Source organism: Chlamydomonas reinhardtii, chromosome 4 (assembly GCF_000002595.2).
Source record: "Chlamydomonas reinhardtii strain CC-503 cw92 mt+ chromosome 4, whole genome shotgun sequence".
In the NCBI taxonomy this organism is placed as follows: Eukaryota; Viridiplantae; Chlorophyta; class Chlorophyceae; order Chlamydomonadales; family Chlamydomonadaceae; genus Chlamydomonas; species Chlamydomonas reinhardtii.
In genome coordinates, this window is record NC_057007.1 from 3953112 (window position 1) to 3977749 (window position 24638).

The following is a 24638-nucleotide window of genomic DNA, read 5'->3' on the forward strand; positions in this document are numbered from 1 at the left end:
GTTCTGCCGTTTGCCCCCAAGGGCCCCCACCACCTTCGAGTGGGAATGCGTAGTCGTGCGCGCGCCGTTTGGTAAGCTGCGTGTGTGAGCTGCGTGTAAACTTAGAGAGACACACCACCAGAATGCTCTAAAGATGCGAGTGCTCAGATTGCTAGATTGCTAGGTTGCTAAGGCACACATCTGACACATGAGGCTGACCCTGTTACCATAAGCTGCCTCCGGGCACACACGGTTTCACGCGGTTGACAGTTGGGCTCCAGCGCGGGTGGGACTCGCAGGAGCGCACGACGGGCGCTAGGGGGCACGCACGGGCGGGGCGCACGGGAAACTCGGCGGTAACTCGGCGGTGTCACGGACGCGGCGCGCAATGGGTCCCGGGGCGTCGTACATAGCCACGCAGCATGACGCAACCGAATCATTGAAGTAATGGAGGATTGGCTAGTGACCATACGGCAGCTAGCCGGAGCATTCATGCAGGTGTGCGCCGGGTGCCGGGGTCGGTGGATGGTTGCGCTGAGAGCCCGACGTCGTAGCCCAAAATAATCTTAACCAGCGGCTGTCACATGTGAAGGGCCGGTAAGTTCAGCGCAGTGAGAACTGCGGGTCTGACGAGAGACTCCACGCGTCCAAGTCCACCACCCTTCGCCTGCCAGCCCGCCCACCACCACCACCCGTTCCTTACTCCTGCCCCCGACGCACACGCAGGGGAGCGCACTTTTAGCTCAACACAGGGAACTAGTGCAGCAATGGTTCCCCGACAGCCCAGAAGAACCCCTGCCACCTTACTTGCCGCGCAGCGAGCAGTCGCTGCAGGCTGATGTGCTGAACATGAAGGCCTACCTCATTGTGGACATGGGCGCAACCGAGGTGGTCAGCGGCTTGGTGCCGGAGCAGCGCTCTACAAGGTCTGCATCAAGTCGGGCACGTGCACCTGCGGCAACTGTGTGTCGCGCAACATGCCGTGCAAGCACACTTTCCTGGTGCTGCAGGCGGAGCCCGCCCTGACGTTCACAGGCCTACCCGCAACCTTCGTGCAGCAGCCTCACCTGGTGGTGGACACGGCCGTCACCGGCGGAGCCCTGCCCACGCTTCAGCAGATCCCTGAGGAGGAACAGGCAGCGGAGGTGGAGGCGCTGGCGCAGCTGCGCGCGGAAGAGCTGGTGCTTGCTCAGGCGGAGAAGCAGCACGGTAGCGGCTGCGCCTGAGATGATGGTGATGATGAGCAGCCCATGCCACCAGCCGAGCCTGAGGGAGCTCAGGACGCGGTGGCGGCACAGCAGTCGCAGAGGAGGGTGATGGCGTGATGCCGCAGGCGGAAGAGCAGGTTCTTGCCACGACAGTGCGAGACCTACTCAGCGTGCTGTGCAATGCCACGTTCGATCTGTCGGGGACGCACCTGACAACGCTCAAACGCGGGCTGGAGGGTCTGCGGGAGCAAATCCGGCCCGGACTGCAGCCCAGCGGCTTCAATGCGGCGGATCCCAACCTGCGGCAAAAGCGGCAGGCGCCAAGTGGGCAGGCGTTCAGGAGCGTGCAGGCAAAAACCAAAGGAAAACGGCACCAGCCTTCCCCGTGCACGTGTCCCTGGGCGCCACCCAGCCCAACACGAAACCACCACCACCACCTGCCCACGGCAAGCCCAACCCAGCTCTCTACACCCTACACCGGTCCGAGTTGGGACCCCTGTTCTTAACCTTGGAGTCACAGCGGCACCAGCTACTAGATGTTCAACTGCAGCTGCCGCTGCTGGACCTCTCGGTGCTGTCACCGCTCACCCTGGCAACGTTACCGGTCCAACTCCAGGGCATCGTGCTGACGCTGGCGCCGCAAGGCAGTCCATTGTGGCACTTAGCCCGCCACGGCCAAGTCACCGCCACTCGCCAGCCCGCTTGGCGCATACCTCGGCTTTGGCGAGCCCGTAGCCGTGGAGTTGCTCGGGCGCGGCGTGCCTGGATACAAGACTGGGCGGGATAAGATGGAGGAGGTGGTTCGCAGCCTGCAAGGGCAGCAGTGGCGAAGTCAGACGACCCTGCGCTGCAATGGGGACACCAGCACGACCCCAACTGTCTGTGGACTGTGCTGAACAGTCTCAAATCTCATCCCCGGCTTCAAGGACGCTACCACGTGGTTCACCCGAGAGCAGAGCTTCCTGGCGTGCGGCGGCTTGGGTGGCCTGCCGCCCATGGGAGCCTCACCTGACGGCATCCTGGAGCCGTGGAGGTGCCTGGGGAGATACCCGGGCAGAAGAGGCTGGCGTGGCTGCTCCTTGAGTTCAAAAGCCGGTTCCCCTACAACAAGCCATACGGCGTGGAGAATGCGGGTGGCGGCGCGGTGTACGAGCACGCACCCTACCGGTGCTTCCCAGCCATCATGCAGGTGTGCGCCGAGTGCCGGGGTCGGTGGATGGTTGCGCTGAGAGCCCGACGTCGTAGCCCGAAATAATCGTAACCAGCTGCTGTCACATGTGAAGGGCCGGTAAGTCACTACGCCCACAAGTGCAGCTGAACATGCTCGCCGCCACACGGTGCTGTGCCTGCACCTCGAGTACACGGTAAACAAGACCCCGGTGCGGCTTATCAATCCGACCCTGCGTGGCTTCGTCTAGTGCTGGGTCTTGGGGCAGAGGCTGGCGCAGAGGCCGGGGTTGCGGCCGGGGCTGGCGGCGGGGTGGCGGGTGGGCGTGGGGGTGGTCGGTGCGCTGTGCCGGTCATGGTACCAGCGGGGAGAAGCACTGCCAGCTGGATTCAGCAGCTCCATCGGCGAGGCGTAAAAGCTGCTGCTAGAGGCCACAAAAGCCGGCTGCATGCGCGCGGAGGTCATTACGGTGCAGGGAGGCGATGCAGGGAGGCGATAAGCGAATGTTTATCTAGAACATGTTTATTATTTGAAGCGCTTAGATTAGGTATCGGCGTTCTTGGCAGAGTTGGGGACTCGGTGACTCGGGGGAAGCGTTTGACTCAAAGACGACAGGTGCCACAACACCCTGGATACATTAGTCGCCCCGCTTGGGTTTGCTGTAAGCAGTGTAGACTGCGCTACCAAGTACCAAGCCTCGCTGCACGCACTGTCCAAAGTTTCACAGACTGAGGCTCAGACGCCCTGCCACAGCTTCCTAGTACTGCATCATGGCTAATAAACGACGAGAGGGCCAGTTGAGTAGGAGTTTAGCAGCAGTGGCACGCGAAATTAAGGAGGTTTCAGCGGCCGTGAAAGACGTGGAGGGCCAAATAATTGCCGTAGAGGATAAAATCTCTGAGGTAGACTCGAAGCTTGACTCAATCGATGTCGAGCTCCAACGCCCGAAGCTTGGCAAGGACGCCAAGCTCCGGTTGCTGACGAAGGAGGAGGATCTGCGGAGAGACAAGGAGTGGCTGCGGACGAAGGAGGAGCTGCTGTGGAGGGAGGAGGAGCTGCTGCGGACGAAGGAGGAGCAGCTGCGGATGGAGCTGCTGCTGCTAAAGAAGGAGCAGGATCTGCGCGCCGAGGCGCGGGCGACCGTGTCAAGTGCGCAGGGCATGGTGTCACGCCTTCCCGTGTGCTGATGTAACCCGCACGTGCCCCGCTAGTTGTGACAGTCTGCCTAGGTCCCTTGCTCCGCGGACCAGCAGAACAGGCGGTCGACGGACAAAACGTGCTCTTGCGAAAGTTGTGCTTCTTAGCGCAGCATGGCGGCACAATTTGCACGGGGGGAGGGGGCGCGTGACGGTTGCATGTTGTGCTTGCTTGGCCGCAGGCTCAGTCTCGTACCTGCAGCGCGTGTTACTCATGGAGGCGCCGTCCAAGACCAACATGAAGCGGGAGCAGCTAGACAAGGCTGGGGGCCCACTCATCAACAACTGGCGCCCCACGCAGGAAGCAGCTGGCGGGTTGCTGCCAGCGCTTGCGCATCTCACGTTTGGGGAGGTGGCTGAGCTCCTTGCCAGCGACGCTGCAGTGGACCAGGACGCCGTCAACGTGGCCGGTCAGCTGTGCTGCATTTGCGCGGAGATCTACGACAACGAGGTGAGATCCGTGCACGCACGCGTGGTCGTATCTAGATCAGCATGTGTGCGGGGAGTTGAACGTTCCAGCCGTGTGGTGACCTTGCAACATCTTGCACGATACCCAGACTGCGCAGGCCCAGCTAACCAAACACGTCCGAGGCCTGCTGCTGCCCTACCTGACGGGCCCGGAGGTGGTGCAGATCACGTCCGGCTTTGCTGGCAAGGACGTGAGCCCCGACTGGGCGCTGGGTGACCGCGCCAACGACCCCCAAAACCTGTTCCTGATTGGGGAGGTAGGTTCACCGCGCGGCACATGTCGGCTCGTTGAACACGCACCGCCCCGCCTTTGTCCCTGACGCGCTGTTTATGTGCTGGCCTGGCCGGGCCGTCCCTGTCAGCACGTGGCACTCATATGTGATACCCCACCCGCTCTCACAACTGACGTACATTGGCCACGTAGCTTTTGTTGCCTGAGCCCGGCTTGGTTCATAGTACACCTCTGGCATGTATGCCTGCCTGCTGACAGTTCAGGCCAGGCATTGGCGGCTCGGGAGACTTGCATTTCCAGGGCGCCAACTATCACCTGCACTTCTGGCGGCGGCGCACAGCCTCCAACATCTTCAAGGACACTCGCTGCCCTGCCTTCTTCCTTGAGGTTGGTCGTGTATGCATGGACATTCAGTGTGCCGTCTGATGTTGGTTTCTCTGTCAAGTGAACGGCAGCGGACTCAAAAGGACCTGAGCAGCACGGCTGGTGTGGGTGCACTCCAAATTGTTTGATTGGACTGAACCTGGGCAGCACTAGTCAACTTGTCTTGTGCTGCGTGCACTTGGGCTGCCCGTGTGCAGGTGGTCGGCCCGCACGTGCGGCTGTCTGCGGTCGCGTGGCTGGACCGCGTGACTATCTTCCCGCTGACGCCGCTGCTCAACCTGCTGCCCGCGCACCCCGTGACCAAAAGCCTGCTGATGCCGGTGAGCCCGTGCAACCTGCAGGGCGTAAGACGAATAGGGGCTTTGCAAGGTCTGGATGTGGCCCTCCGTTCGTATCAAGTCGATGGGGTGTTGATGCATGTGTGTTCGTCTGTGCTGTCCGCCTGATCGCTCATCCCCTTGGCGTGCGGCCCATTCCAGGTGGCACGCATGCTGGCTGCGCTGCGCGTTGGGCTGCGCAAGCTAGCTCAGGCCCACGCCGCCATGCCAGTGCACACGGCGGATGAGCCTGACCAGGTGGCGCAAGCAGGACCGGGGCAGGCGGGAGCCCAGGAGACGAGAGAAGCAGAGGCGGACGCCGCAGAGCCGAGGGCGGAGGACGCCGTGGCGAAGGCGGAGGACGTGCAGCGTTCCGCGTGTACGGACGTGTTCAAGCTGCCGTGGCCCATCGCCATGGACGCCCGTTACGATGCCGAGACGGCGCGTCTGCTGGCCAATCACACGTACTACGTGGACCTGGCTGGCATTGATGAAAGTGTGGTTGTGAAGCTGTGCGAGAGCTACGGCCTGGAAGCCCATCAGGAGTGGGCGGACCTGGGCCTCGCACCCAAGGTATGTGTACGCATGCCTGTTCATGTGTCGTCTGTTTCGTGCGTCCCCTCTCATGCGCCCTACCCTTTGCGTGGCCTGGCATGGCGCGTGTAACGCGTTCGTTTTCTGCGTAGTCAATCGCCTGAAGCGTTTCGAGGGTTCCTGCTGAGCATTAGACCTGGCGGCCAGTAGTTCCGTGCACTTGCCTACGGTTGAACACCTGTGTCGCCAATGCTTGCGGCCAACCTGAGTATGTTGCACCCTGGCGCCCCAACGCCTGCTCAACTCCTTGCAGATCCTGCGCTCAACAACGCTGCCTGGTGGTTGGCTGCTGGTGGAGATGGAGTGGCTGCCCGCGCCAGAGTGGCGGCCGCTGTCGGGGCTGTCGGAGAAGGAGCTGCGCAAGGCGGAGCGTGCAGTGCAACAGGCGCTGGAGCGCGCGCACATCGCAACGAACATGGTGCACGGCGACGCACGGCCTCCAAACTGCCTGGTGCGGCGTGGCAAGGGGGCCGGCTCCTGGGAGGTACGGTTCGTGGACTTTGAGTGGGCGGGGCCGGAGGGCGAGGCCACCTACCCCGTGTGCCTGAACACGGATATCCCGTGGCCTGAGGGCGTGCGCTACGGCAAGCCGCTGCAGCAGGAGCACGACATCCAGCTGCTGGCAGCAACGCTGGCAGCCCGCCGCGCCACCGCTGCGCCCTCCACGACCACCCGCGCCACTGCGGGCAGACGGCGCGGGACCCGGGGCCCTGGCGCAGCACAGTCGCTGCACACGGCAGCCAATTATCGCTCAGCAGTGCCGCCAGGCGCTGCAGCGGTCTCTGCTGGGCACCGAATCGTCCGCGTGAGCTGGCGGCAGCGGGGCGCCATCAGCTGGACGCGGACTGCTGCCCCAGGCAGGCCGCTGGTGTGGTGAGCGGTATGCAGCAATGATTGGTATCGCGATTATATGTATGATTGGGGAGTATGCGTCATCTCATCGGCCGTTTGGATTGAATGGCAGGCTGACGATCTGCGTTTGCATGCGCGTTGTCAGCGGCAGCAGAGCGTATGAGGAACGATACAGGAGCAGTAGCAGATTTATGGAATGCGATTGTGCGCGTGTGGGTGGGTGTGTGGGTATGGTTGGGGGGGGGCCAGAGTGCACATGGCTGAGTGGATGGGCGTCGGATATATATGGTGCGGCAACGCGCCCCAGCATAGACCCATGGACCCGCCCCACACCCATGCGTGGGCAGTCATACATGATGGGTGTGCTTGGTGTGACACCGATTATTGACGAGTGTTGCGGAACTAATGCGTACGTAGACCAGAGCGGAAGGCGGAGTGGGCTTGCAGGCGGCACGAGAGTAGGCAGTCAGTAGCGCAAGTTGCGAATTCACATGTTACCTCGTATCCGACGGTAAACGCTGTGGACTGTCGTGCCCATGGCTGGCTGACGGAAGGTGGCTGCTGTATTGGGATGGCTGGGCTGGACGACGGCGACGATTCTACCACTGTTGCGGCTCGAGGTGTTAAGTGTGGCGCCGCCCTCGTAGCGCCGGTACCCAGGATGAGCATGCGCTTTGTGATGGCTGGACGCCGACAGAAAGATGGCACATCGCCTGCAAGGTCTTGAGGCGTGGTTCAGTGGTTGAAGCTGCAGACGCTCAGACGAGTATACGACGCGGGGGCCAGGCACATCGTCTGTGCTTGTCGGTACACACGTGCGGCGCCCATTATGCACACGGTGCGCGACGGTGCAGAACGGGTTGGATCCGAGGGCATGGGCAGCAGCGGCGTACAGTAGCCGGTTGCCACACATGCAGCGACGGGGTGGCTGTGCGGGGCTCCGTCGGAATATGTGAGGTAGAGACTTGGGGGCTTCGGGACCATGGACCAGGAGGACGCCGCAGCTGAACGCCAGGCCATCAATGCCGTACGCACCCGGCGAAAGCCGGAGGGGGGTAGCCATCCATGGGATGGTGTGTATCAAGTATGAAGTGAAGTGCCGACGTCCAGAGGTACAGCGGGCACACGCGACGCATTCCATACCGTTGTTTCGCCAGCGGCAGGCTGCTGGTTCCCCCGTGTTTCCGTGGCGGCTAACGCTAAAATACTAAGGGGGGGGAGGCGGTCCAGTTGGTGGTGGCAGTGCCCGCACAATGCTGCAGGCGCATGCACAATCTCCAAAGCGCACAGGGGCACAGCGGATGAAGAAGTGGCGACAGCGATGGCCACGGACTGCATAGCTTCGGCTGCCTTCGGGCAACTTCGAATCCATACGTCAAGACGCAGGCGGTTACGGCAGAGAAACAGAAAGCGGAAACAGGCAGCGGAAGGGAGGCGGCTTCTCTGAGAAGCGGGAAGCCTTCTGTGAAGAGGTCAGCTGAGACGCGCATAAAGCAATGTCAGCATCGGCAGAATCAAGTTACGGCGTGCCAAACACACCAGCTGTCGCGGCAGTTCACCCAGACGCGCCAAAACCTTCCAAGCGCGTGTTATCTAGCGCTATGTAACGCGCATATCTGAAAGTCAGCGACGGGGAGCGAGAGCCATGACGCGCCGATTGAATCGATCGCGCACTTGAAGGGCGCAAACTTCCATTGGAGCTGAGTTTCCCTCAGCACACACTACACCGCAGTAGCTTAGTCCTTACTTATTTGCCAACCCTTAGCTTCCGAGACTCGAAACCACGTTCCTAGCTGTTCCTCCAGACTTTCGGCCGACTGCCCTCGCTTACTCGAGCTCCGCTAACCTCCTGCCCAGCTAGCGTTATTTTCTTCCCGGCCATGAAGTGATGAGTTCCTCCTCCTGTGACGAGGCGACATCCAAAACGGGACTGAAGAGGAGCCTCGCAGGCGCGTTCAACGAGGTCGCTAGCAAGAAACAGCACTTTATTATGGCTCAGGCGATGTCAGGACCCTCCCAGGCGGCAGCGCTGCTGGAGGTGCTGCGGACTGGCCTTGCCCCGCCTTCTTACGCCCCGCCAGACAAGGCGTCTTTGCGCAAGGCCAGCCATGCTCTGGCCGAACTTTGCAAGCAAGATGAATTTATTGATGACGTGGTAGCCGCGGGAGCTATCGAGGTGGTCGTGCCGCTGCTGAATGCGGGGTCGTCTTCCGCGCGGGAGCAGCTGGTGGATGACGCCGCTGGCACTTCGGGTGTTTCTCTACAAGAGGAGCTTGACAAGGAGCTGTGCTTCATCCTGGGCCTGCTGGCGGTGAAGCCCGAGTACCAAACCCGCATTGCTCACTCCGGCGCGCTCAGCGGGCTTGTGCGCCTCCTAAAGGAGCACAAGCTTACGTCCATTACGAAACCACAGCCTGGAAGCGGGGGCGTGGCGCGGCGTGCAGCGGACGCTATCACGAACTTGGCGCACGAGAACGTGGATATCAAGAACATGGTCCGCGAGCAGGACGGCATTCCGCCGCTCGTGGGCCTGTTGGAGGCCATGGACGTTAAGGTGCAGCGGGCCGCATGCGGGTGAGTTGCTGCGAGCTGGAGGGCGCAGGCCGACAGCCGCGTGGGTTGCGACGTCGGAGGCTTCGGAGCAGGCACTTCCCTCCAACAGCCACGCGCGGGCGCATAAGGCCCACGGTTTTCCCAGTGCCCATATGGCGGCTGCGCTGGTTGACGCCTACAGCAGGCAGTCTAGCAGCCACATGGGTTGCTGGCCCGGGGCTGTGTCGTGGGGATTAGGCTGGAGTAACGGCGGGGTGCGGCGGTAATCTGGGAGGGCGAGCACGGTACGGGATCCGCAGCGGTCAGCAGCCACATGCAGCCACCCGTGCCAGCCGCAGCCGCATTTGGGGTCTGAAGCGCTGCAGGCGCCGGCGTGCCGGGCACCCAGCACACCCGGGGCTGGGTTCCCATCCGACCCCGCACCTGCACGTATGTCGTCAACACAGTAAGAGGTTCAATCATATCCCGGCCGCATGCCCTTGCCCCTGCCTCCCACCCTTCCTTTTACGGCCGCTGCCTCCCACCCCTTCCCCCGCCCCTCCGCCCACTGCTCCCCCTGCTGCTGCCGCTGCCTCCCACCGCTGCCTCCCACCGTTGCCTCCTAGGGCCCTGCGCACGCTGGCCTTCAAAAATGAGCCCAACAAGAACGTCATAGTGGAGCAGGGCGCGCTGCCCACTCTCATTCAGGTGCGGCCGGGGGCGGCGATGGGAGGGGGCGGGGGTGAGCGGGCGGGTTTGAGCCGGTGCGGGCTGATGCGCGCAGGCGCAAGCGCGGGTGTGGGTTGGTGCCGGGGAAGCGGTCGGAGAAAAGCGATCGAAGGAAAGGAGTAGCAGGAAAAGGGTCGGGTGCGGCACACAGGGCAGGCCACAGTGGGCACAGCGGCTATGATGTGTGGGGCGGCCAGCGCCCTCGCCGCCATGTGACGGCCCCGCTACCCCGCCAGCGCCCTGCCTCACTCCCGCCCTTCCATGCCCCTCCCTCCCCGCTGCTCCTCTGCCGCTCCGCCTCTGCTGCTCGCCTCCTCCCCTGCCCTCCCCTCCTCCCCACCCAAGCAGCTCCTGCGCTCCGAGGACAGCGGCGTGCACTACGAGGCGGTGGGGGTGCTGGGCAACCTGGTGCACAGCAGCCAGCACGTCAAGCTGAGGGTGAGGGGGGCAAGGGGGCGGGATGCAGGGGGCTGTAGATACCAGCCCAAACTAAACCGAGGGGGAAGGGGGTGTTACATTCATGATCAGGTAAGGAAGTGGTGAACGGGAGAGACCTTGGGGTGCGGTTGTGGCCACCATGCCCACTAAGAAATTAGAGACATGAGAATGCGTGATCAGGCAAGGGAGGGCTGGAGAGGGCGGGGGTGGCATGGGCAGAAAGACGGGCAGGCGGGCGGGAAGGGGCGTGGAAGGGCTGGGGATTGGAGGGGAGGGTGCGGGGCGGGGTGGAAGGTGGCAAGGGGGCGTGTGCATGGCCTGCAACTTGCAGCCGTGTGTTGGTGTCCCGGTGGCTCTAGCAAGGCGGCGGCGTAACGTCAACGCACGCAGCAACACAAAGCCGAGGGCAGGTGGAGCGGTCAATGGAGCGCAACAACCCGCCATGGGGGCCTGGCGCGATCCACAGGCGCCGTCGGGCGCGTTGAGGGATGGGAGGGTTGGAGGGGATAGGGGCATGCATGCATTCTGACAGTCATAGCGTCCACGTAGCAGCATGAAGGTGTGCCGTTGGGTTCATCCCGGATGGCGCCGGGCGTTGTCCCCACCCCCGACATGGACACATCCCTTTCCCGCCCAATGCATCCCCCTGACCACGGCACCACGCCTCCACCTCCCCGCCACCACCCCACCCACCGCCGCCCCCACCTGCACCGCCCCTAAACCCCGTCCCGGCCCTCCCGCCCCCGCTCACGGACATCGGTAACGACGACGTGACATCTGTACCATTGCTTCTGGCTACGCCCTCTTGTCTTATTTAACATGCATGGAACCCCTCCCATCGGTAACAACGCGTCTACTATGCTACTGTACCTGCCTACGCCTTCACTTCTTAATTGATCATGAATGTAACCCCCCACCTCGCCTCAGGTGCTGGAGGAGGGCGCGCTGCAGCCTGTGATCAACCTGCTCAACAGCGACTGCCCTGACAGCCAGCGGGAGAGCGCGCTGCTGCTGGGGCAGTTCGCGACGGCGGACACAGACACCAAGGTGACTAGGGGGGAGGGGGCGAGGGGGCGACTGGGGGAGACTGGGGGAGGGGGCCACGGGAGGGGGCGGGGGGCTGCGGCGTGGAGGGGGGGGCGTAGGGAGAGAGGTGAGCCCTCGCCCACGCCAGGTGGTTTGGACAGGTCGGACGGGTGTCGCACAAGTGAGAGACGTGGGTTGGCACGGTACAGGGGCCACACACCCACACACCGCCTCTCGCTCACACACCCTGCCCCCACCTCCCCTCCCAACACCCGCAACAGGCCAAGATCGTGCAGCGCGGCGCGGTGCCGGCGCTGGTGCGTATGCTGGGCATGCCGGACGTGTCGCTCAAGGAGATGGCGGCCTTTGCGCTGGGGCGGCTGGCGCAGAACGTGGACAACCAGGTGGGTGGGTATGTGCGTGTGTGTGTGTGTGTGGGGGGGGGGTTGTAGATACCAGCCCAAACTAAACCAAACCCAATGCAATAGAGCGAGGAGGAGAGCGTGGTCGATGCTTGACAACGGAGTGGCACGCGACAATAGTCCCCATTCCCGAAATTGGGGGGGGGTTACATTCATGATTAGTTAAGGAAGTGGTAGACGGTAGGTGTGGGGGGGCCGTTGAGGTTGTGGTGCGGCTGGGTGTTTGGGTGGGTTTGCGGGTGGGAGGGCAACGAAAGCACATGATATGTGTGTGTGGGTTGCCACGCCGCGGGCTCAAGCGTGCGCGTTGCGGAGTGTGAGGAAGTTGCGGGTGTGTAGGAGGTGAACGGGTGTGCCTCCCACCCTCTCCGATTGTAACGCCCCCTATCACAGGCCGGCATCGTGCAGCTGGGCGGGCTGCCGCCGCTGCTGGAGCTGCTCGAGTCCAAGCACTACAACCTGCAGCACAACGCCGCATTCGCGCTGTACGGTAAGAGCGGGGCTGGGCGGGCGGGCGGGCGCGTTGAGTGTGGGCGTGTTGGTTGTGGAGGGTGGGGACAGGGAGACAGGGAGACCGGGCAAGGGGCACAACGCACTGGACGTTTGAACTACAAATGTGTGCGCGGCCACCCCCTCGTCGACCCCCTCCCTGTGATGTATTCGGTTCCCGGTCTTGCTGGATGGGCATGCTTCCCTTCCATCCCCCTTACCCTTTGGTTCGGTTTAGTTTAATTTGGGCTGGTACCTGCAACCCCCTCCACCCTCTTCAGGCCTGGCTGAGAACGAGGACAACATCCCCGACCTCATCCGCGAGGGCGCCCTGCAGCGGCTGGAGGACTGCAAGGAGAAGCTGCAGGTGCAGGTGAGGTGGGCCGCCAGGAGGGGGAGGGGGAAGTGGGGGTAGGGGCTGGGGGTAGCTCCACCAATCCCGAAAGGAAACGGTAGGGGAGTGGGGGAAGGGGCTTGGGGGGGGGGGTTGCAGCTGGGGGCTTGGGTTGGGGACTGGGGTGGGCAGGAGGGGGTTATAGCCGCCTCTAAAAGATGGGAGTGACAGTCCGCAACCACACCGCTCCTCTGCTCGCCCCGTCCCCGGCCCCTTCCCCGCAGGCCTCCAAGGACTGTGTGCAGAAGACCATCAACCGCCTGGAGCAGGTGGGCGCGCGTGTGTGTGTGGGGGGGGGCGTGTGCGTGGGACGGGGGCGTGTGTGCTTGGGCCTGTGTGTGTGCCTGTGTTTGGCGGGAGGGGGGAGGCGTGTGTTAGTGTGCCGATGTAGCTGTGTTACACCAACACGGCCGCCCTATCCGCTTATCCCCACTTGCGGTCCTCGTGCTCTCTGGCGATAATGCCACCCTTGCCATCTACAACCCTCAACCCACGACCCAAATCTCAAGCATCACCTCCTCCCACCTCCATCCCCAACCCACTCGCGCGTTTTCGTTGCTTTTGGTGGGCTGGTACTTACAACCCCCACCTCACCTCCACCACAGAAGCTCAAGCCCGACAACCCTCAGCCCGCCAACCTGGCCGCCGCCAAGCGCGCGCTGACGTCCATGGTGTTCCTCCTCCGCAGCAGCACCAAGTGCGTGCAGCAGCGGGCCGCCATGAGCCTGGCGCGGCTGGCGCCCGAGGAGCAGCTCAAGGTGTGTTTGTGTGTGGGGAGGGTTGCAAGGATGGTTGGGAAAGCGGAACAGGATGCGCTGACGACTGCAGACGAAGTCGTTACCAAATGAGCGGCCGGGGGGAAGGGAGAAGGAGGGAAGGGGAGGGGAAGAATGGGATGTTTAGAACCAAACCCGGAGCCAAAGCGAAAGTTCGCTGGGCTGGAATGGGGAGGAGCGGAGGGGAGAAGGGGGAGGGGGAGGGAGTGGGCGAGTGGGGTTAGGGTGCGGGGTAGGGGCACTGGGTTAAGGCGAACAGGTGACATTCCTCGCTCCCACCACCACCACTGTCACCCACACGGCCCCCCGCCTCTCGCCCCCCATCCAGTCCATCTTCATCGACAAGCGCGGTATTGACGTGCTGTTGGACATGCTCATGGACCCCGCCGTCAGCCACCGCAGCCACAGGGAGGCGGCGGCGGCGCTGCTGCAGGTGCGGGGCAGCAGTGTGTGTGTGTGTGTGACGTGGGCGGGAGTGGGTGTGTGAAAGTGTGGGTGTGTGTTTGCGTTGGCGGGGGCGGGGCCAGCCGTCCATGAACGACTCAGTGATTTACCAGTCAAAAGTGCTGGGCGGGGGGTTGAGGGTGGGGTTGCACGGAAGGGGCGGGACCTGCAGCTGCTGCTCGCGATGGGTGTGTTTCACTGCTCGGCCGTCCTCCTGGTTGCGCAGCCCCAGCCCACACCCGCCCCAGCATGTGCCCACTGCCCCAACGCCCCAACGGCTACACTGCCACTAGCTGCCCCGCACCTCCCCACGCTGTGGCCGCTAGCACACAATCACAATGACACACACACACGCCCGTACGCAGCTGACCAAGAAGCTGGACGCGCACCTGCCCGTGGTGGACCAGCTGCCGCAGGTGTGTGTGTATGTGGCGGGGGGGCGGGGGGGGGGGGGGGCGGGGTGGGAGAGACGTGTGAGGGAGGGGGAGAGCGGGGTGCTATCAGGGGGTTTCGCCACACGCGTCAGCGCACCCTGCCGCCTGCTCGCGAACTCCTAGCCCTTGCGCCATCACCGCTTCACCGCTTCCACCCTCGCACCCTCCCTCCCCCTCCCCCCTCAGCAACCCGGCCGCACGGAGCGCTCCGTGTACCTAGGCAGCGAGTACGTGAACAACCCCACGCTGGCCGACATCAGCTTCCTGGTGGAGGGCCGCCGCTTCTACGCGCACCGCATTGCGCTGCTGGCCAGCTCGGAGGCGTTCAGGGCCATGTTCAGCGGAGGGTACAGGGTGAGTGAGGGCTAAGCGGGGGGAGGGGAGGGGAGGGGAAATTGCACATTCATGACTAGTCAGGTGGTAGACGGTGGACCATCTTGGGGAGCAGCAATCGCTACCGACATTGTCGACCAGCTCCCGCGGCTGAGGGGAGGGGACGGGAGGGGAGGGGAGAAAGGATGAAGGCGCAATCCAGGCGACTCACGGGCGGGATAAGGGCGAGGAGGGGTGAGTGGGTGGGTGGCGTGAGGTGCTGGGGGCGCAGGGGGTCGTGGCTGTGGGGCCAACCTCTTCGTCGACCGTCGCTTGCAGTGCCGTGACGAAATCGCTCGCCTTACCATCCTCCCGTCACGGCCCTCACATCCCACCTTATTTGGTCAAGACTTCGCCTGCAGTCTGCAGTGCATCCTGTACCGCTTTTCCACCCATCCTTGCAGCCCCTCCATAACCCCTACCCCTCCACTACCCGCCACTACCCGCCACACACCCCCAGGAGAAGGACGCGGACTGTGTGGACATCCCCAACATCACCTGGGCGGTGTTCGAGGCCATGATGCGCTTCGTGTACACGGGACAGCTGGACGTGACGCCGGACATCGCCTTCGAGCTGCTGCAGGTGGGCGGGGTAGAGGTGGGGCGGGGGGTTGTAAATTCCAGCCCAAACTAAACCGAACCAAGGTGAAACGAGCGGAGCACAGGTAGAGGCATTAGTTGCGAGTGATAATAGGGGGGAGTTTGTGTGCCCGGGCCCAATGAAGAAGGGGGGGACCTGCGGCCGGCAGGGGAGGGGGATGGAGATTGGTTGAGGTGGGGGCTGGCCGGCTGTGAAACCATCTAACATGAACCCCAAATCCGATCCCTCCCTTGGTTCGTGTGGGACCCTCACTCGCCCCTCACCCCCCCCCCCACCTTTACCCTCATTCCCCGCCCCTCAGGCCTCCGACCAGTACCTGCTTGAGGGGCTGAAGCGGCTGTGTGAGAACGCCATCGCGGGCAGCCTCACAGCCGACAACGTGCTGGCCACACACGAGTACAGCGAGCAGTTCTCGGCGCCCGCGCTGGGGAGGCGCTGCCTGCTGTTCGTGCTGGGTGGGTGGGGTGGGTTGGCGGGGTGGGGCAAGGGGTGGCTGCTATACAAAGGCGTGGTTTCCAGGGCGACCCCACGCCGCTTCCTCCGCGCTGACTGCCCGCGCCACGACCCCCTAGCACATTTTGCGCCGCTCACATCCTGCTCCCCCTGCCTCTCCCCTTCAAGCTTGTGATTTAGTTGCTCCGTTCCCCTTGGATGGCTGCTCCCCCCCTCCCCCAGTGTGCCTTCGCTTCTTACTGAACCATGACTGGCATCCCCCTCCCCCATCCCCCAACCTCCCCCAGAGCACTACGACGACGTGTTCAAGCAGTACGACACGCCCAAGGACCGCCCCGCCTACTTCGAGGCGCTGCGCCGCATGGTGCCCTGCCTCAAGGACTCGCTCTACAGCAGCAGCGGCGGGCCCATATGGGACAGCGGCGTCGCGGCGGCGGCGGCAGCAGCAGCGGCGGCGGCGGCGGCAGCTGGGTCGTCTGGGGCGGGGCTGGACGGTGCACCAGGCTCGGGAGGCGGCGCGGGGCCGGGGTTGCCGCCGGCAGAGCCTGCGCGGCCGGGCAGCCGGGCCGGTGGCGCGCCGCCCGGGATCTAAGCCGTGTCGGGGAGGGTGTGTGTGTGTGTGTGTGTGAAATGAGGTGTTGGGGCAGATGCAGGAGTCGTGGACAGATAGCTGTTTGTGTGTGTGTGTGTGTGTGTGTGTGTTTCTGGTATAGGGCAGTGCAGGTGGTGCATGCTGCAGGGCTATATGCGGTGCTGATGGTGCTGGTGGTGCTGGTGGTGCTGGCGGCGGCACCGCAGCCCAATCGGGTTGAGGCAGCAGTCAGCGGCTTGAGTCGGGACCGGGGGACAAGGGAGCTCTCTGGGGGGGGGGGGGAAGCGGCCTCATCATCATGGCGGCAACAGGCATGCGTCCACACGCGCATTCTCACTCATTTGTTTGCTTTCCATCCATTACTGATGCACGAAAATGATGGTATTCCTCTTTGTGTGTGGTGTGCGAGTAAGCTAGTGCGTGCTGGGGCGGCTGCGGGAGCTCCGGGGTTGCCTGCTGCCCGATACCGCGGGGCAGTCAGCAACAGCCATCTATCTAAAGCCAACGTGATGGCAGGGATGGCAGTTGCAAGGGGTTTTGTGGACGGTAGGATGACTGGGGCACAGGGGCACTGGGGCTGACAAGGACGAATGCATACGGTACACAAGAGCTGTGATTGGCTCTGTGGGGACGAGTCTGGGCTGGAGGGGTCCGGGGTCCAGTGTAGGGCGGCGCCCTGAGGGCCTCGCAGTGGATTAGTATCAATGTCCGCATGGTGAAATATGATAAGTGACGAGGCGTGGCGTGACGGGTGTGGTTGAAGAGACTGCGCAGGATTGGCGGTGCAGCGCGGGGAATGCAGGCAGAGCCGAGGCGGTGGGTGCGGTGTGAGCAGGGCCAGTGTGCGGCTTGCGGTGCCGGTGTAGGTGCGGTGCCGGTATAGGTGCGGTGCCGGTGTAGGTGCTGCGATGGGTCTTGAGGCGCTGGGGTGGAAGGAACCTGCAGGTTGCGTCATCGTCTTGTAATGGTGCACGGAAGGACGTGCAGGCCCATAAGCCACAAGACTTCACCCTATGCCTCGAATCCGTGTGCGAAGTCGGAATCTACTCCTCCCCTGGGGTACGATGACGCCCAGATTCCGTTGCCTGCCGGGGCACATTCGTGCTCTCGCGGGGGAAGGGGGGCGCACCGCCGCACTGCAAGTGACGCCACGCCATACGGTATGCAGGATTCCTTGAGCAGTCCGGCGGCGCGTCGGGGATTAGTAGACGTCTGGTGTCGTGACAGACACGTCCCGTGGCATGCGTGGCACCAGGAACACAGGACCCCCCCCCTGCATGGCACAGTTGGCGCCACACCCCGCGTGCCATGTCCCCCCCGAGGCCACGACTCGACGAGGGCTCTCACCCAGACGACGCATCGCCCTGGTGTCCGGCTGCTCGGCCGGTCTGCCCCACATCAGCGGCTGGGCCGGCCTGCAAATCCTGCATCCTAGCTGGCACTTGGCAGCCTGGTGCGGCTGTCAGCAGCGGGAGAGCGGGGACGGATGAACCACTGGGGCGGGAGCGGCGCGGGGCGGCGCGGCCTGAGCTCTCAGCACCGTAGGGGCAGCCGCGAGCTGGGGAATCCATGGAAACTGTGCCCTAAGCCGCCCTGCCGCCTCTCCCATACCTGCTGCCGACCTGACGCCACACCTGCACCTGACAAGCACGCACCAGTTCATGCCACAACCAGCCGCAGCCGACCGCAGCTGCCAAGCACGGCCGACCATGTCAAACTGGAGACACGTGGCACGGCCCGCTTGATGCATACTGCACGACAGCACGGCTTCATCCGGGGTATACGTGCGCTCGCAGCTGCCGCTAACCTTCATGACTGGATCGCCTCTGCCTGGTTGGTGGTGGTTGCAGCACACAGTGACTAGACATGGCAGAAGTCAGCTGACAACGCTGTACTGTAGCCGTCGATAGGCCTGACCAAGTCACCGCCAAACAGAAGCTGTAACAGGCAGGGGAGTCGGGGGGAGCTCACGAGCCTCCCTTAGTCTGCCTTAGTCAAGTGCCAGGGCTGAGGGAGTGAGGGGGCACGGCGTACCGCATGCAGCAGAGGGGACCGCCGCATGAGGAGAGCATAGGCAGGGAGGGGGGCCTACGTCGGGGGGCGCTCGACGCCTTGCAGTCGGGCAAGGGCCGATCGGGCGGGCATGGCGTCGTGAAACAACACGGCCATCGATGCAGAAGGCTACCCGATCTGTTATTCAAGACTTGTTTATTATATTGGCATAGCGACACCTCCTCGAACTGGTATACGCTCGCTCTTCTCTCCTGGTCGAATACCCGAGACCATAATGCCTTGACCCCACCAGCAGGGCAGCTCGATATAATCAGGCCCGCCTACGATGGGGGCCTTATGTTCTTCAGAAGCACCTCGCGATGACAAAGTAGCCGGAAACCACAACCATGTGGGTGCATCGGTCCAGTCTGCCGAGGACGTGCAGGCTTTGAAGAGCCAGCTTCAGCAGTTGCAGGAGCGAAATTTAGTGCTAGCAAGGGAGCTTGCAGCACAAACGGCGGCAGCCAAGGACGCGGCGCGCTCAAATGCGGAGCTCCAGTCAAGCAACGAAAAGCTTCGTCATGCGCATGATGGCTTGCAGCGGGAAGTGGAGGCGCATCGGCAGCAGCAAACAGACAAAGCGTTGCTGGTCGCGCAAGAGGCGCGGACGGAGGCGGAGCAAAAGCTAGCTGAGGTACAGAAGCAGTTCGAGCAGCTCAAAAGCATGAACAACCAGCTACGGAGACGAGTATCGGATTTGGCTACGGGGCATGCAGAGCCGATTCCTGAGCCAGTGCAGGTAATAACCGGGAGCATGCAGGGGTCGTCGGCTGGAGGGCAATAAACTATGTAGCCGCTGGCCTTGGCGACTAATATACGTTGCATGGCATGTGATGGCGACAGGCGACGACAAAGGAGGAGGAGCGGGCACGGTCAGCCCTGGTAAAAATCAGGGATGTCAACCCCGGCTCAAAGATCAGCATCGCCTTCTGGGTTTCCTCGGACTTCAGGTGAGAAATTGGCACAAACTAGTCAGCTCATGGCGCGGGGGCCGCAGCGCGGAGTTCGGACGACGTGTCGTCGGTGTTCGGGCTGGAGTACCAACGCCCCCGTCGATACACCACTCAAGCGGCGCTTTTCACGCAGCAGCAGTTGGAGCGCGCTGTCTTGTTGGCACATGGCCTCACGTTTGATGGCGCGGCGGCCTCGGGTTTGCGGGCAGCTCCGACTGGCCGTGTCTGACAGTTGCCTACCTGCCTGCCGCTCTGTCTCGTCTCATTATGTTCTCCCTCTCAGGCGCTGGCAGGGCGTCCGCTTCTCAAACGGCGACGCGACGGGGCTTGCACTAAACAACATGAACCTGTCCATGCTGCCGGCGGAGATCGGGCAGCTCTCGAACCTCACGGCCATGTGAGACGGCGGCTGCGTATGTGTGCTTGGCGGGAGAGAGGGGCTTGGCGGGAGAGAGGGGCGGTGGTGAAGAGGGGGCGGTTAATTTTGCAACTCCCAGCGCGTGAGCAGCAGGAGGCGCCTGGGCGCAGCCCCTGATAAACTGGGGTATGGCGTAACCTACAGTTTTACTCCAATGGCATCCAAGCCTACAGGGAGCTTCGCCAAATCACAGCGCACCGGCCGCAACCGTGCACCTACTGACGTACGGCTACATGGCGCTCCCGCACTGCCTCTGCTGCTGCACCGCACAGGCTGCTGAGCAACAACGCGCTGACGGAGCTGCCGCCCGCCATCGGGAGGCTGACCAACCTCACCTCGCTGTGAGTCAGGGGCCAGCCCTGGTGGCAGCCCTGGTGGCAGCCGTACTGGTGTCCAGGGGGACGAGGCGTGGGGAAGAGGGGGCTTGAGGTGAACTGTGAAAGCTGGGGCGCGTTGCGCAGCCCCTCTTACCGCTCCGTCCCTGCCTTCGTCCTGCTTTTCCTCTCACCCTGTTGACTCCGGCTCCCGCTCTGCCTCTGTCCGCGTTCCCCGCTCCCCGCAGCATGGTGGACGGCAACCACCTGCAGCAGCTGCCAGCGGAGCTGTGCGACCTCACGCAGCTGCAGATGCTGTGAGTGTGGGGAGGTTGGGGTGGGACTTAAGCGAGGCAGGGCGGCGCGGGGCGGGGGAGGGCAGGAGGGGGCAAGCAGGGGGGAGGGGGCAGCCGTCGATGCAAGGGAGTAGATTGCAAACATGGCGTGCGGGCGTCCGGCTGGGCAGTGTTGCAAGGGGCGGGGGGACAGTGTGGATCATCGTGCTTGGGGCTGCGCAGGTGGTGATGCGGTGGCGGGCCGGGCGCGACCTGTGCCCGCGCCTGCAGGGGCCGGTCGGTTGGGTGGGGTGGGGCAGACTGGCGGATGTGTGCAGCGTGAGCTGGCGCGGTGGGTGGCGGGGAGCGATGGCACCTCGGGGACTGCCAGGGCAGCTGGCACGAGGGGGCGGGGCGGGGTGCTTGCAACCTCCAGAACCTCCGGTGGGGAGGCACGGCAGGGGTGGGGTGGGGTGGGGTGGGGTCGGCAGCAGGCAGGGCCCCGGCGCGCCGCCCGGCAGGGCAGGCCCTGCCGGCCTGCACACACGCATACGCACTCAACGCGCAAACCATGCCCATTCGCGCAACATCAAGAGTTGCATGACGCCATACCGCATCAGTGCATTACCTCTCAAGCCTCTCTCCCCCCTCCCCACCTCCCCCACCCTGCTCGCAGCTGGGTGCACGACAACCAGCTGGCGGCCCTGCCACACGGCCTGGGCCGCCTGGGCAGTCTGCGCCAGCTGTGAGTGTGTGTGTGCAGGCGTGTGTGTGTGTGTGCAGGCATGTGTGTTGGCGTGTGTGTGTGGGCGCGTGTGCGAGTGCCTGTGCTTGTGTGTGTCTGAGAGGTCACGGAAACACGCAGGACAGTGTGTGTTGGGCGGGGCGAATGTGCCGTGGCGCAGCAACTGGGGGAAGGTGGGCCTGACGTGTCAGACGGACATAAGGGGATGGGCGGGTGGGCGGAGGGCCTTGTGGCGTGTGCCTGCTGTCGTCACTGCCACAAACCGGGAGCAGGAGGGAGAGAAGGATGCAGGGCCGGGGCCGGGGCTGCAGCCGGACTTGGAGCTGGGGCTGAGCCAGACCACCCTTCAAATGATGATTCGGCATAACGCGTCACTGCCGCTGCCACCGCCCTGCCCTTCGCCGCTCGATTCGTGCTGCCTCTCATCTGTGCTTCCTTCCCCACACCCGCACATACACCCGCACACGCAGCATCGCCAACGACAACCTGCTGGAGCGCCTGCCGCCCAGTATTGGCGAGCTGCGCAGCCTCACCTCGCTGTGAGTGGCGGCATGCCGGGCTGTGAGGTGCTGTGGTGCCGCTGGCGCGGGGTGGTGTGGGGCGCGGCGGGGTGTGCTGCTGGGCAGGGGCGGCGGTTGTGCCTGTCGGCCTCATGGGACCTGTACTCGCGCTGGTGGGATTCATGGCACTGCCGGTTGCCCACATCAAACACACACACATGACAACTTGCATATGTCCGTGTCATGGACGCGCCACGCACACAGAGACACGCAAACACGCCCCGTAAACGTACTATGCGTGTTCCTGTTTCACTTGTGCTCTCGTCCCGCCATCCACCCACACACGCACACGCACATAACTCTCACCTCGCAGGTGGCTGGACAACAACCGGCTGACGGGGCTGCCCGACTCCTTCAGCGGCCTGTCCGGCCTCAAGTGCCTGTGAGTGGGCTGGGGGAGGGGCGCGTGTGCGTGTGTGGGGTGTGTGCGTGCTGTCTGGGCGGGTTGCATGGGTAGAGAGGAAGGCGCCCCAATGAGCGTCAGGGCACATGAAACCGGAGAGGCGGGCCGGAGCTCTCCGCGTGCGTGCCACCCGTGCCAAACCGGGCACGCAGCTTACCTTCTGTGATCACACCGTGTGATATCAAAACACACATTATGCAAGTGGAGCTGTCCGCTCCCTGTTTGCACCCCATGTGTGGGCGTGGGCCTAGCTCACCCCTCCCCTCTCCTGTCATCTCGTACGCACGCGCGCACACACACACACACACACACACACACACACACACACACACACACACACACACACACACACACACACACACAGTCATTGGGCGGGCTTTCGTTTCGTTTTTTAACACACACACACACACACACGCACACGCACAGGCGGCTGGACCCCCCGCTGCTGCCTCACCTGCCGGAGCCGCTGCGCGCAGCCAACGGCGCACACGCAGCCCACAGCGCCCAGCCCCACACGGCCCAGCCGGCCCCGTCCGCGCACTCGGGCCCCACCTTGGCCTCGGCGGCCGCAGCGGTATCGCCCTCGCAGCCGCACGCCGCGGGCATGGCGGCGGCAGCAGGGGCAGGGGCTTGCGGGTCAGGGGCAGCGCACGGTCATACACAGGCGCAGGCGGGTGGGGGCGGCACCGCAACAGCATCAGGGGCGGCGCCGGGGCCGGGGCGCTCCCCGGGGGCTGAGGCGCCGTCCAGACTGGGGCCCGCGGCAGCTCTGCGCGGGGCACCGGGTGCGGAGGAGGAGGAGGGGGGGCCGGCGCCCGCGGCAGCGGCAGGACGGCAGGCAGCGACGGCGGCGGAGGCTGGCAGCAGTTGCGGCAACGGCTCGCCGGGGTCACGGCTGAAGGACCAGCAGCAGCAGCAGCAGCAGGCGAACCGTTGTAGTGGGGCCTGCGGCGGCGCCGGCATGGGGCCTGCAGCGGCGCCGGCGCTGGCGGCTGAGGGGCCGGGCGGTGCGGGCAGCCCGGCGGCGGCGGCGGCCGTTGCCGCTGGTGCTGGTGCTGCCGCGGGTGGCGCGCTCGCAGCTGACGTCCAGGCCGGACTGGCGCCAGCCACGTAGCACGTCGCGGCGGGCAGCGGCGCCTGGCTGCATGCGGCTGCGGGCTGGTGGCGCATACGGCTTCTTGTTATGTCACTTCCGTCAGGATAGTGGGTGTCTTCGGAATACGGTGGCCCTGCTTCATTATTACCACTCATCCGGTTGGCTTGCATTGTTGAGTACTGCAGGCGGGGCCGAGCGCGCCTGCGCCCCGCAGACTACTGATGTGTTCTAGGTGTGGGTGGGTGAGCATAGGCACGGTGTGGGTGGGTGGATGGATGGGTGGGTGGGTTGGGTGTGGGTGTGTTAGCGTGTTCGGGGGTTTGATTGGCTTGGTTCGTGTCAGTGCGGCTTCGACGGCCCCGCCAGCTTTGCGCGGGGGGGCGGAGCACTGCCCGCCGCGCAGTGCAGCGCACAGTAATGCGGCATATCCAAGGGGCTTGACGGAGGGGCTTGTTGATGCTTTGGGGGGTCTACATATGGGCCTTCGCAAGGGGAGGGGGGCTTGGGAAGGCATGCGGGGAAAGGCGGAGGCGGAACGAACATAGGAGCTGCAAGGATATTCGCGCGCCCGCCAACCCACTCATAATATGGACAATGTCTTGGAGCGTGTGCTCATCAAAATCTTATGGTGTTGTCAGTAAGAAATATGTTGCATTAGAGGAAATGTGCAAAAGCGTGTTGGCGAGTTCTGTGTGTGTGTGTTAAAAATGAAAACAAAAGGCCCGCCTGTGTGTGTGAGTGTGTGCCACGATGTGCGTGTGGAGTGCTTGTCAATGACGAGGTCTGCCGTGCCTGAGGGGGTGTCGAGCAGTAGCTGTGCGTGTATGGGGGGGGGGCTGTGTGTGCATGTTGTGTCAAAAGCGGCGCATGTTGGCAAGCCAAGTAAAACAGAAACAGGCAATAATAACAAGATGGCTGCCGGTGGAGTCGCTGTGCCTGCAAATTGCCCTGGCGCTCGGGCGCGGGGTGCAGTGCCCTTGAAGGCTACGGCGCTTGGAATGCTGTGGGGTTGTTCTGGCGTGTGCGGGCTCGGGGGTGTGACGGCGAGCGACGGGAGGCGTGCAACAACATTGGCGTGCAACTGCAACAGGGAGGGGGGCTGTAGATACCAGCCCAAACTACACCGGATCCTGTGCATGGGCGCGTGGCCCAGTGGTGTCGGGGTAGGGGCGGCGCCACTGCGGCAGCTGGTGTGTTGGGGCGGTGGCTGTGGGCTCGCTGGGTGCAGGTGTGGCTGCGCGCGGTGGCCTGCCGGTGTGGCCCTGCACCACGTGTGGCCGGAGGTGTGGGGGCGCTGGCAGCGGCAGGAGCGGCAAGTGGAGGGCACGGGCAAGGCGCAGCGCCCGTGTGCAACTGCGCCCAGTGCTGCCCAGCGGTTCCTGCTTTGCTCGACGCGTTGAGAGCGGCCTCGGCTTCTGCGGCCCACACAGCCATGCCTCCCTGCATGCGACCCTCCCCTTCCCCAGTGGGGCATCCTCCGGCTGTCCAGTTGTCATACGGTTTAGCCCTGTTTCTAGCTGCATGAAGCGCCTCGTGCCTCGGGGCTCTAAGTATGTTCTGTCTCCAACATTTGCCTAACCGTGCTGGAGTTGGCGCCTGGTAGTGTGCTGCTTGTGTGGTCCCCCCCCCTCGGCTAGGCGTGGCTGGGGGGCTGGGCGCGGAGGGCGGCGGCTGGAAGCAGCGGGGCAGGTCGCTGCTGCTGGTCGCGATGATGCCGTGTTT

General features: G+C 63.9%; 4 protein-coding genes across 5 annotated transcripts; all 4 read left to right on the forward strand.

The window, feature by feature from the left end:
- The first annotated feature begins 204 nt into the window (after positions 1-204).
- Positions 205-1556, forward strand: CHLRE_04g231320v5 (uncharacterized protein). The gene is made up of 3 exons (XM_043062107.1): positions 205-477; positions 706-921; positions 990-1556. Exons 1-3 carry the CDS (start codon positions 472-474, stop codon positions 1203-1205), a joined length of 438 nt encoding a protein of 145 aa, XP_042925459.1. The 5' UTR covers positions 205-471; the 3' UTR covers positions 1206-1556.
- A 1328-nt stretch (positions 1557-2884) lies between these two features.
- CHLRE_04g231418v5 (uncharacterized protein) lies at positions 2885-7496 on the forward strand. The gene is made up of 7 exons (XM_001703650.2): positions 2885-3504; positions 3734-4002; positions 4109-4276; positions 4510-4638; positions 4833-4955; positions 5115-5525; positions 5800-7496. Exons 1-7 carry the CDS (start codon positions 3126-3128, stop codon positions 6421-6423), a joined length of 2103 nt encoding a protein of 700 aa, XP_001703702.1. The 5' UTR covers positions 2885-3125; the 3' UTR covers positions 6424-7496.
- Positions 7497-7774: 278 nt separating this feature from the next.
- CHLRE_04g231516v5 (uncharacterized protein) lies at positions 7775-17366 on the forward strand. Of its 2 annotated transcripts, none has more exons than XM_043062108.1 (15): positions 7775-8972; positions 9557-9638; positions 10005-10097; positions 11025-11144; positions 11405-11527; positions 11939-12035; positions 12316-12407; positions 12653-12697; positions 13034-13186; positions 13533-13637; positions 14014-14064; positions 14269-14436; positions 14915-15037; positions 15357-15510; positions 15796-17366. In XM_043062108.1, exons 1-15 carry the CDS (start codon positions 8389-8391, stop codon positions 16098-16100), a joined length of 2295 nt encoding a protein of 764 aa, XP_042925461.1. In that variant the 5' UTR covers positions 7775-8388; the 3' UTR covers positions 16101-17366. The 2 variants fall into 2 exon arrangements, with proteins under 2 accessions (XP_042925461.1, XP_042925460.1); XM_043062109.1 differs by having other exon boundaries at positions 10008-10097.
- A 968-nt stretch (positions 17367-18334) lies between these two features.
- Positions 18335-24636, forward strand: CHLRE_04g231614v5 (uncharacterized protein). The gene is made up of 9 exons (XM_043062110.1): positions 18335-18891; positions 18996-19102; positions 19389-19502; positions 19796-19864; positions 20086-20154; positions 20789-20857; positions 21328-21396; positions 21731-21799; positions 22247-24636. Exons 1-9 carry the CDS (start codon positions 18439-18441, stop codon positions 22932-22934), a joined length of 1707 nt encoding a protein of 568 aa, XP_042925462.1. The 5' UTR covers positions 18335-18438; the 3' UTR covers positions 22935-24636.
- The last annotated feature ends 2 nt before the right edge of the window (positions 24637-24638 follow it).